Source organism: Pogoniulus pusillus, chromosome 30 (assembly GCF_015220805.1).
Source record: "Pogoniulus pusillus isolate bPogPus1 chromosome 30, bPogPus1.pri, whole genome shotgun sequence".
In the NCBI taxonomy this organism is placed as follows: Eukaryota; Metazoa; Chordata; class Aves; order Piciformes; family Lybiidae; genus Pogoniulus; species Pogoniulus pusillus.
Genome location: NC_087293.1, coordinates 1,382,558 through 1,394,144, shown reverse-complemented (window position 1 = coordinate 1,394,144; position 11,587 = coordinate 1,382,558). Strand labels below are relative to the sequence as shown.

General features: G+C 61.6%; 1 protein-coding gene across 2 annotated transcripts in view; it reads left to right on the top strand.

The window, feature by feature from the left end:
- Nucleotides 1-1,505: 1,505 nt before the first annotated feature.
- The window catches only part of MORC2 (MORC family CW-type zinc finger 2), a 60,233-nt gene continuing 50,151 nt past the window's right edge, over nt 1,506-11,587 (top strand). For both annotated transcript variants that reach the window (XM_064168810.1, XM_064168808.1), the window contains exon 1: nt 1,506-1,648. In XM_064168810.1, coding sequence (XP_064024880.1) covers nt 1,581-1,648 — 68 coding nt within the window. In that variant the 5' untranslated portion in view covers nt 1,506-1,580. The remainder of the gene's footprint in view (nt 1,649-11,587) is intronic.

Sequence of the window (11,587 nt, the reverse complement as noted above, 5' to 3'; positions counted from 1 at the left end):
CTCAGCACAAGTCCCTCTGCAGCCTCCCTGCAGGAGCCCTTCAGCTCTTGGCAGCAGCTCTGAGTTCTCCGAGGCCCTGCAGGTGGTGGATCCTCAGCTCAGGTCTGTGTCGCGCAGCTCAGTGCAGATGCACCCAGCCAGTACCGGGCGAATTTGGTGTTGTGTGCCCGGGCAACCCGAGTGCCCGGCAGCCTCCTGGCTTCGGGATCGCCAGGCTCAGGCCGTGCTCTGGAGGGGCCGAGGTGTTCGCAGGCCACAAGGGCAGCTCTGCTGCGCTCCGTCCTTGCAGACCTCACCGCGACTCAAAGGCAGCAGCGCGGACGCGCATGGGTCTGCGCTGCCTCCCTGCTAACCACTCGGCGGGCGACAAGCGCTGGCTCAGCCTCTCCTCCGGCCTCCCGGAGTCTCCAGCGACACTAACACGGCAGCCGCAGCCGCTGCGATCCGCACACGCTCCCGCGGGCCAGGGCCCGACAGTGTCCGGGCGGCTTTTAGCGGCGAGATGGCTCCGTTCAGCTGCGTTCCTGCCGGAGCCGCCGCATCCAGCAGCCATAGCCGCTGCCGCCGCACCGGCGACTCCGGAGCGGAGGACCGGGAAGCTTCTCCCGCTCCACCCCGCTCGCCTCACGTTTACCGCCAGGTGGATCCGCCGAGCCCCGCTCGCCGCTGCCGCCTCTCCCGGCCTGAGGGGCACCGGGCCAGGCTGCGCCGCCGCGGAGGGTTTCCTCAGGACGCGCGGGCCGGACACTGCTCCCGCTAGCAGGCGCAGCGCGGCGCGGCTCGGCTCGGTAGGCTCGGCGCGGCTCGGCTCGGTAGGCTCGGCGCGGCTCGGCTCGGTAGGCTCGGCGCGGCTCGGCTCGGTAGGCTCGGCGCGGCTCGGCTCGGTAGGCTCGGCGCGGCTCGGCTCGGTAGGCTCGGCGCGGCTCGGCTCAGCAGGCTCGGCTCGGCGCGGCTCTGTAGGCTCGGTGCGGCTCGGCTCAGCTCGGTAGGCTCGGCGCGGCTCGGCTCAGCTCGGTAGGCTCGGCGCGGCTCGGCTCAGCTCGGCTCAGCTCTGTAGGCGCAGCTCGGCGCGGTTCGGCTCGGCTCGGCTCGGCGGGGCGGAGCTTGGCGCAAGGGGCGGAGCCTGGCGCAAGGGGCGGGCCCAGAGCCCTGCACGCGCGCCCCACCCCCGCTCGCGCCTGCCTCCCGCCGCCCTCGCGCGCCCGTCACGCGGCCGCGGAGAGGCCGCAGCGCCGCGCGCCGTGGCCCTCGCGTCACGTGGCGCGTCCCGGCCAATGGGCGCGGAGCGGCTCGGCCACGCCCGCGGGGCGGCGGCGGCGGCGGCTGGGCGAGGCTGCGGCCGCGGCTGCGGCGGGGACAAAGCGCGGCCGGGGGCGGGGTGGGGCAGGCCGGGCCGGGAGGAGCTCCGCCGCGGCGGCAGCTGGCGCTCGTGGCGCGCCAGGGCTTTCCTCACCCCTGCTGCGCGACGCTGGCCGCCCGGCGGGAACGGTGACCGGCAGCGGGGGGGGGGGGGCGGGGAGGCCTCGAGCTGCGCGGGGCCGCCCGCACACGCGGAGCGCAGCCTGGGCCCGGCCGCCGCCATGGCCTTGGCCAATTACAGCAGCCTGAACCGGGCCCAGCTCACCTTCGAGTACCTGCACACCAACTCGTGAGTACCGGGGCGGTGCCGCAGCCTGCGCCCCTCACCCCCGTTCCCCTCCGCCGCCGGGGCCGGGGAGCGAGCCTCGATGTGCCCGGCCGCAGCCGCGTGGGCTCCGCGCCGCGTCCCGCGTGTGCAGGGCGCCTCGTGTGCCGCAGCTGGCCGCGGGCAGCGCGGCCGGGCCCGGGCGGGGCTGGCGCAGGCAGCGGAGGCCTGCGGGCGGGGGGGAGGGGCCGGGCCCCGGCTCGTAGCGGAGGAGCAGGTGGAGGCTGCGGCCGTGTCCTTGGGCCCCGGCGTGTGCCGCCTGCCGCCGCTCGCCCCCGCCGCGTCCGCTCCGCTCCGCAGCCTTTGTGCAGGCGCAGCTCAGGCAGGGGCAGGGATCGGCTTCTCGAGGCTGCGCTGGCTCCTGCCCGCCGCTGCCTGCCCGGGGGCTCCTCCGGGGGCAGCCACATCTCCGAGGAGCTGGCAGGGACACAGGCAGGGACACAGGCAGGGGGACTGAGCCGCGCTGGCCAAGGGCATGTCCAGCGCCCTGCGGCACGTAGGGGCAGTGGCTCAGGGCCGGGCTGAGCACTGATGCTGGGGCTGAGCACATGCATCGAGCATCGCTCGCCCGATGTTTGATGGGGAGCAGCACTTGTAAGGAAAGCCCTGGGGCTGCTTAGTCTGGAGAGAAGGCTGAGAGGGGACCTGAGCAATGTCTGTCACTAGCTGAGGGCTGGGGGCAGGGTGAAGGTGCCAGGCTGTGCCTGGGGGTGCCCAGGGCCAGCACAAGGCCCAAGAGGGCTAAGGTGGGAGCCAGGAGGTTGGAGGTGAGGCTGAGAAGAAAGTTGTTTGTTGTGAGGGTGCTGGAGCCTGGAGCAGGCTGCCCAGAGAGGCTGTGGAGTCTCCTGCTCTGGAGCCTTGCCAAGCCCCCCTGGCTGTGCTGTGTGTGCCCTGCCCTGGGTGCCCTGCTCTGGCAGGGCTGGGGCTGGCTGTCTCTGGAGGTCTCTCCCCACCCCTTGAATTCTGTGATTCCATTGTTACTGTTATTTCTCCCTTCCCTGTGCCTTATTAAACTCTTCCTTCTGTCAGCCCGTGAGTTTTTTTTACCTTGTTCTGCTTCTCCTCCCCACCCCAGCCAGGGGGTGGAGGAGTCAGCAAGAGGCCACATGGTGCTGTGCTGCCCACTGCAGCTGAAGGACGCATGGATGAATGCCCTGAGAAGAGAGCAACTGTTCTGTTTCCAGAGAGACACTTCGGGGTCTAGGAATGGGAAACACCACCAGGACACGGCAGGGATGAGCACACATCTGAGACCTGGCTCTTGAGCTTGAGCCTTCTGTGCCTCGTACAGAAGAGTTAAAGGCAGGAGATGGTTGCTGAAGTACCCTGGAGGAAGGTGGTGAAGCATCCTGGGCATTCCTTGGTTTGGAGCAGCCAGTCTGCTGTCCTCTGGTGGAAGAGTTGACTCATCCTGTTAGCACAAAGAGAGGCAGAAATAAAGCATGAGCTCATCGTTCAGCTTTCCCTCTTCCATCTGTGCAGGCAAGCTTAGGTGGAAGGGCTGCAGTGGTCTGCAAGGCTCTGAAGGCTTCTGGTGCACAGAAAGCTGGGTGACCTGGTCTCAAAGAAGGTCTGAGTGGTTCTGTTGGTGATACAAACTACAACAGCACCTGAGGTGAGTCCCAAACACCAGGAGCACTGTGATCTGCTTCAGCACTGGGAACCCAACGCACAGGAGAGCCAACCTGGTACCAGCCTGGGCTCTGTGTCCTGGGCCTTCACTCTGGCTTGCTTGGTAGCACTTGCCTGGGAGTCCTCCCTCTGGTGCCTGAAGGTGATGGAGCATACTGAAGCTGGTTTGGGAGACTCTCAGGTCCAGCTGCAGAAGACAGCTTCTGGATTAGAAGATCATTTGGCTTCTAACTTCTGGATTAGAGGAGCCCTCTGTCAGCACTTACCTGCAGGACACCCCGAGCCTGGCTGTCCTCAGGAGAGGGCAGAAGAGTCTGTGCTGCAGAAGAGGCTGATGTGTGGCCTCCAAGTGGTCAAGATCCTTCATGTTGCCTCCAGGCTTTCCATCATGCTTAAACTGCTCTGCTTCTGCTGTCCTCCACATCCGCAGTCAGCAGCGGCATCAGGAAATGGTTAGCAGGACCTGGAGGCTGTTCTGTGTGAATCATGAAGATGCTCAGAGGGCTGCAGCACCTCCTGGGAAGAGAGGCTTGGAAGAACTGGAGCTGTGCAGCCTGGAGAAGAGAATGCTGCAAGGAAAGCTCAGCTGCATTTTGGTGTCTGCAGGGGACCTACAGGAAGGCTGAGGAGGGACTGTCCAGGATGACTTGGAGTGATAGAATGAGGTCAATGGTCTGGAAGTGGAGCAGGGCAGAGTTAGGCTGGACATAGGAGGCAGTTGTGGTCAGGGAGGGTGTGGAGAGCCTGGCCCAGGCTGCTCAGGGCTGTGCTTGAGGCCCCATCCCTGCAGCCATCCAAGCTCAGCCTTGCTGTGTCCCTGTGCAGCCTGCCCTGGCTGGAGCTGTCTCTGGTGCCTGTAGGGGGTTGGGCAGGATGCCCCTGGAGGGTCCCTTCCCACCCAATGCAATCTATGAATAAGCCCAAGGCAGGGCTGTTTGCCCACCAGGAGTGAGGAGCCTTCTGAGATGGAATGGGCTGCCCAGGGCAGTGGTACAGTGCCCATCCCTGGAGGTGTTGCAGCCAAGCCTGGCTGGGGCACTTAGTGCCATGGTCTGGGTGCTTGGGCAGGGCTGGGTGCTAGGCTGGGCTGGGTGAGCTTAGAGCATTCTTCCAACCTGCTTGAGTCTGATTATGGAGAACTGCACAACCCAAATGCTTCCCTAGGAAGGGGAATGGAAGCAGGGGGAGGCTGAAGGAGCTGGGGGTGTGCAGGCTGGAGAGGAAGATGCTGCGGGGAGACCTCATTGCTCTCTGCAGGGAAGTGGGAGTGAGAAGGGGGCAAGGGACAGGAGCAGAGGCAATGGTTCCAAGGTGCCCCAGGGCAGGCTCAGGCTGCAGCTCAGGAACTCTCTGGCCTGGAAGGGTTCTCAAAGCTTGGCCCAGGGCAGTGCTGCAGTGCCTATCCCTGGAGGGATTTAGCAGCTGTGTGGAGCTGTTGCTGAGGGGCAGGGTTCAGTGGTGCCCCTGCAGTGCTGGGTCAGAGGTTGGACTGGATGAGCTGGCAGAGCCCTTCCAACCAAAGATCCTTTGTGATTCTTTTCTGTCATGCTTACAAGCTGACATCTGCCTCCCCAGACCAAATCCATGCCAACTCCCTGCTCCTCTAGACCAGTAAAAGAGAGAAAAAGCTCCTGCAGGCCAAGACCAGCATAGGGTGACCATAGTGGAGACTCCTGCCCTGTGGGCATCTGCTGTGAGGAGAGGCTTAGGGCCCTGGGGCTGCTTAGCCTGGAGAGAAGGCTGAGAAGGGACCTGAGCAGTGTCTGGCCCTAGCTAAGGGCTGTGGGTCAGGATGAAGGTGCCAGGCTCTGTTTCATGGCCCTAGCTGAGGGCTGTGGGTCAGGATGAAGGTGCCAGGCTCTGTTTCATGGCCCTAGCTGAGGGCTGTGGGTCAGGATGAAGGTGCCAGGCTCTGTTTCGTGGCCCTAGCTGAGGGCTGTGGGTCAGGATGAAGGTGCCAGGCTCTGTTTCGTGGCCCTAGCTGAGGGCTGTGGGTCAGGATGAAGGTGCCAGGCTCTGTTTCATGGCCCTAGCTGAGGGCTGTGGGTCAGGATGAAGGTGCCAGGCTCTGTTTCATGGCCCTAGCTGAGGGCTGTGGGTCAGGATGAAGGTGCCAGGCTGTTTGATAGAACAGATTCATAGAGTGGTTTGGGTTGGAAGGGACCTTGAAGCTCATCCAGTTCCTGCTGCCTGCCATGGGCAAGGACATCTCCCACTAGCCCAAGCAGCTGAAGGCCTCCTCCAGCCTGCTCTTGAAGACTTGAAGGGATGAGGCATCCACACAGTCTCTGGGCAGCCTGTTCCAGTGTCTGACCAGCAGTGTCTTCCTGGCACAGCTCTGGTTGAGAGCCCTACCAGGGTCCCAGCCATGCAGCATGCCCCTGCCAGCAGTGAGAGGGCATCACCCCCAGGCTGGCTGCACCCCACAGGCTGGCTGAGGTCTGCTGCAGCCAATTGCTGAGGTGGTTCAGTTTCCACATGAAGCAGGTCCTGGGTCCTGGCTGCATGTCCATTTGACTACTTAAATACAGACCAGGGGGGCTGAGGCTGTTACCTCCCAGGAGCGAGGCAGATCTCCCCTGCCCCCCTCCCCACACCACCTTCCAGCCTCTCCTGCAGCTGCTGGTGCCCAGTGACAGGACAAGGAGCAGCAGGGAGAAGCTGGAACCTAGGAAGTTCCACCTCCACAGCAATCCCAGAACTGGCAGGGCTGGAAGGGACCTCCAGGATCAGCCAGCTCCAGCACCCTGCCACGGGCAGGGACACCTCACCCCAGAGCAGGCTGCCCAGAGCCACCTCTAGCCTGGCCTTAAAAACAGCCAGGGATGAGGTTTCCATCACCACCCAGAGCAGCCTGTGCCAGGCTCTCACCACCCTCATGCTGAACAACTTCTTCCTAATGTCCAGCCTCAACCTGCCCTCCTCTGGCTTGGATCCACTCCCCCCAGTTCTATCACTACCCTGAGAAGTCCCTCAGCAGCTTTCTTGTAGCCTCTTGCAGCCACTGCAAGGCCACAAAAAGGCCTCCCTGGAGCCTTCTGCAGACTGCACAGCCCCAACTCTCTCAGCCTGTCCCCATGGCAGAGCAGCTGCAGCCCTCTGCTCCTCCTCCTGGCCCTGCTCTGGACATGCTGCAGAGAAAGTTGTTTGGTGTGAGGGTGCTGGAGGCCTGGAGCAGGCTGCCCAGAGAGCTTGGGGAGTCTCCTGCTCTGGAGAGAGTCCAGCCCAACCTGGATGTGCTCCTGGGTGCCCCTGCTCTGGCAGGAGTTTGGAGGTGGTGGAGTTGCCATCCCTGGAAGTGTTCAAGAAAAGACTGGATGCAGCACTTAGTGCCATGGTCTGGTTATGACACCTGCTAGGAGCAGCTGTGGAGCTGTTGGAGAGTAGCAGAGCCCTGCTGAGGGACCTGGCCAGGCTGCATGGGTGGGCACAGGCCAAGGGGATGAGACTGAACAAGGCCAAGGGCAGGTTCTGCACTTTGGCCACAACAACCCCAAGCAGCACTGCAGGCTGGGGCCAGAGTGGCTGAGAGCAGCCAAGCAGAGAGGGCCCTGGGGGTGCTGAGAGGGAGGAGCTGAAGCTGAGGCAGCAGTGCCCAGGTGGGCAGCAGAGCCACTGGCATCCTGGTCTGGCTCAGGAGCAGTGTGGGCAGCAGGACAAGGGAGGTTCTTGTGCTCCTGTGCTCAGCACTGCTCAGGCCACCCCTGGAGTGCTGTGTCCAGCTCTGGGCTCCTCCATTGCAGAGAGATGTTGAGGTGCTGGAAGGTGCCCAGAGCAGGGCAGCAAGGCTGGGGAGGGGCCTGGAGCAGAGCCCTGTGAGGAGAGGCTGAGGGAGCTGGGGGTGTGCAGCCTGCAGCAGAGGAGGCTCAGGGCAGAGCTCATTGCTGCCTGCAGCTGCCTGCAGGGAGGCTGTAGCCAGGTGGGGTTGGGCTCTGCTGCCAGGCCCTCAGGGCCAGAAGAAGGGGACAGAGCCTCAAGCTGTGCCAGGGCAGGTCTAGGCTGGGTGTGAGGAGGAAGTTCCTGGCAGAGAGTGATTGGCATTGGAATGGGCTGCCCAGGGAGGTGGTGGAGTGGCTGTGGCTGGAGGTGTTGGAGCCAATCCTGGCTGGGGCACTGAGTGCCATGGTCTGGTTAACTGCATAGAGCTGGGTGCTAGGTTGGGCTGGGTGAGCTTGGAGCTCTCTTCCAACCTGTTTGATTTTGTGATTCTATGGTTGATTGGGCAGGGCTGGGTGCTAGGTTGGACTGGATGATCTTGGAGCTCTCTTCCAGCCTGGTTGGTTCTGTGATTCCAAGCCCCAAGCAGGCTGTGGCTCTCTTGCTGAGGAAGGCTCAGAGACTGCCCCAGGTGTCCTCATACTCCTGGAGGCAGAAGATTTTGAAGCCAGAGTTCAAGATCAGCCTCCTGCTGATGAGGTGCAGGAGGAAGCCATCAGTTCTTGTTCCCTCCTGTGTAGAGGCTCTCTTAGCAGAGGTTTTGGTCTGCCTAAGGCAGAGTGCTCAGCCTGCAGCTGCTCCCTGAGCTGGAGGACTTGCAGCAGACCTTTCCAGCAGCTTCTCAGTGCTTCCAGGTCTGCTGGCTGAGTTTGCAGCCCGTGGCTGAGTCACTCCAGTTGCCATGCCTGTGGAACACAAACACCACAGCTCTGCTTCTCTGCAAGCTCTCCAGATGTGCTTCTGGCTGCCTCCAGATGTTGCTGGACAGCTGAGTGACAGAGCTTTGAGGACAGGGGGAACTAAAAAGAGGGAGATGGAGAGTGAAGGGAGAAATCTTTGATGCTGAGGGTGGTGAGAGCCTGCCACAGGTTGAGGATGGTGAGAGCCTGGCACAGGTTTCCCAGGGAGGTTGTGGAGCACAGAAGCACCCAACGTGATCAAAGATCACGTTGGGTGCTTCTGTGCTCCACAACCTCCCTGAAGGAGATCTCCAAGGCCAGGCTGGATGAGGCCATGGGCACCTTGAGCTGGTAGGAGGTCTCCCTGCTCATGGGCAGCAACTGGATGATGTTGAAGGTCTCTTCCAACCCATTGAATCCATGAAACTGAAGGAGTTTGTGTGAAGCTGAAGTTGTCTCCTAGCAGCAGGGAGGGTTTAGCTTGCAGGGTTTTCTTCTTTGACTGCAATTGTCCTGTTGAATGGAGCTGCAGTGGCAGAGGTTCAGTCAGGTGGACTTCAAAATGACAGGAAGGTGGACTGGAGGAAGGCAGGCAGGGAGAGATCACCCCCAGCTGGTCCTCTTTCTCCTTGTGCCTGAAGCAGAGTGCAGCACTGAGGGTGTTGCTCTCGTTCCTGACACAGATGCCAAGCTGAAACCTTTCCTAGATGTGGCCTCCTTCAGAACAAAACCAGCCTGAGGTGGTTCCTTGGTCATCAGGAGCTTGTTTGAGGCTGCAGGAGCAGGAGAGCAGCAGGCTTCAAACGTGGGGGAGGTTCTCCAAGGGATGCTCACAGCATCAGCCTTGTTTCTGTACCATCTGCTGGGCTGCAGATGGGGGTGCTGGGTGCTGAGCAGCTGCCCAGGAGCCAGCAGTGCCCTCCTGCAGCCCAGCAGGCAGCTGTGTGCTGGCTGCAGGCAGAGCAGTGTGGGCAGCAGGGCAGGAGAGGGCATTGTGCCCCTTGGCTCTGCTCAGGCCTCTCCTCCAGTGCTGCCTCCAGTGCTGCTGTGCCCAGCAGGAGCAGGCCACAGAGCTGTGGAGTGAGGGCAGAGGAGGTCACAGAGATGCTGGCAGGGCTGGAGCAGCTCTGCTGGGAGCACAGGCTGAGGGAGCTGGGGGGGTGCAGCCTGCAGGGGAGAAGGCTCCAGGGGCAGCTCAGAGCTGAAGAGAACCTGCAGGAAAGGCAGGGAGGGAGTTTTGACAAGGGCTGGGAGTGACAGGACAAGGAGCAGTGGATTAAAGCTTGAGGAGGGCAGATTGAGAGTGGAGATGAGGGTGGTGAGACACTGGCAGAGGCTGCCCAGGGAGGCTGTGGAGCTGCTGGGCTGTGAGGACAGGCTGAGAGAGTTGGGGCTGTGCAGGCTGGAGAAGAGGAGGCTCCAAGGAGATCTTCTTGTGGCCTTCCAGGATCTGAAGTGGGCTACAAGAAAGCTGCTGAGGGATATTTTAGGCAGTCAGGGAGTGATAGGACTGGGGGGAATGGAGCAGAGCTGGAGGTGGGGAGAGTCAGATTGGATGTTAGGAAGAAATTCTTCAGCATGGGGGTGGTGAGAGCCTGGAATGGGTTGTCCAGGAAGGTGGTGGAAGCCTCATCCCTGGAGGTGTTTGAGGCCAGGCTGAAGGTGGATATGAGCAGCCTGCTCTAGTGTGAGGTTTCCCTGCCCATGGCAGGGGGTTGGCACTGGCTGCTCCTTGAGGTCCTTTCCAGCCCTGCCAGTTCTGTGGTGTGTTTCAGCTGTGCTGATGGCTTGGATGCTCTGCCATTGGAGATGGAGATGAAAGGTTCTTTGGGGCTTAGCAGTGCTCTGGACAACTCTTATCATGTGCAGAAGGACCTCTCAGATTTTCCTCACCATCTGTCTTCCTTCAAGGTTGAGGCACAGTAACTTCAGCACATGAAGGGTGGGGCACAGAAAGGGAATTTCTGCAAGGGCTTGGGGTGAGAGGATGAGGGGAATGGATTGGAGCTTGAGGGGGGCAGATTGAGACTGGATTCTGCCCCCCTGCTCTGCTCAGCCCTCACCTGCAGCACTGCCTTCACCTCTGGAGGACACAGCACAAGGACCTGGAGCTGCTGCAGAGGGACCAGAGGAGGCCACAGAGATGCTCATAGGGCTGGAGCAGCTCTGCTGTGGGCACAGGCTGGCAGAGTTGGGATGGTGCAACCTGGAGAAGAGGAGGCTGTAGGGATTGCTCAGAGCAACCTTCCAGTGCCTGAAGAGGCTCCAGGAGAGCTGGGGAGTGACTTCTGAGAAGGGCTGGGAGTGCCAGGAGGAGGAACAATGGATTGGTGCTTGAGGAGGGCAGATAGAGAGTGGAGATGAGGAAGAGATTCTGCAGAGTGAGGGTGGTGAGACACTGGCAGAGGTTGAGGGTGGTGAGAGCCTGGCACAGGTTTCCCAGGGAGGTTGTGGAGCACAGAAGCACCCAACGTGATCAAAGGTCACATTCTGTGCTTCTGTACTCCATAACCTCCCTGGAGGAGGTCTCCAAGGCCAGGCTGGATGAGGCCCTGAGCACTGTATGCTGATGGGAGGTCTCCCTGCTGGGTTCCCATGCAGCCTTGCTCTGGTTGGAGGTGTCCCTGCTTGACTGCAGGGGTGGGCTTGGACAAGATGCCCTCTGAGGATCCCTACCAACCTAATGCCATCTGTGAAGCTTCTCTGTCACTGCATTGGGAGCAATTGCAGCTACTGGGAGCCTCTCAAGCAGCACTACAGGCTGGGGCCAGAGTGGCTGAGAGCAGGCAGGCAGAGAGGGCCCTGGGGGTGCTGGGAGAGAGGAGCTGAAGCTGAGGCAGCAGTGCCCAGGTGGGCAGCAGAGCCAATGGCATCCTGGGCTGGCTCAGGAGCAGTGTGGGCAGCAGGGCAAGGGAGGTTCTTGTGCCCCTGTGCTCAGCACTGCTCAGGCCACCCCTGCAGTGCTGTGTCCAGTTCTGGGATCCTCCATTGCAGAGAGATGTTGAGGTGCTGGAAGGTGCCCAGAGCAGGGCAGCAAGGCTGGGGAGGGGCCTGGAGCACAGCCCTGTGAGGAGAGGCTGAGGGAGCTGGGGGGGTGCAGCCTGCAGCAGAGGAGGCTCAGGGCAGAGCTGATTGCTGCCTTCAGGGAGGCTGTAGCCAGGTGGGGTTGGGCTCTGCTGCCAGGCAGGCAGGGACAGAAGAAGGGGACAGAGCCTGAAGCTGTGCCAGGGCAGGTTGAGGTTGGATGTTGTTAGGAAGTTCCTGGCAGAGAGAGTGATTGGCACTGGAATGGGCTGCCCAGGGAGGTGGTGGAGTGGCTGTGGCTGGAGGTGTTGAAGCCAATCCTGGCTGGGGCACTTAGTGCCATGGTCTGGTTGGTTGGCCAGGGCTGGGTGAGCTTGGAGCTCTCTTCCAACCTCCTTGATTCTCTGATCTGGAAGCTTCTTTCTGTCAGGAATACCTCCTGTGAGGTGAATGTATGCATGGGGAAGAAGGACCTGGTGCCCAGTTCTCATGTGCCCAGGGTCAGAGAGTTAAGATGCCATGGAGAGAGCTGTCAGTGTGGGGGGGGGCATTGTGTCTGTTGGTGACTGATCAGGTTCATAATTCCCTGTGTCCCTCTCCCCTGAGGTGGATTTCAGACCATGGGGAGCAG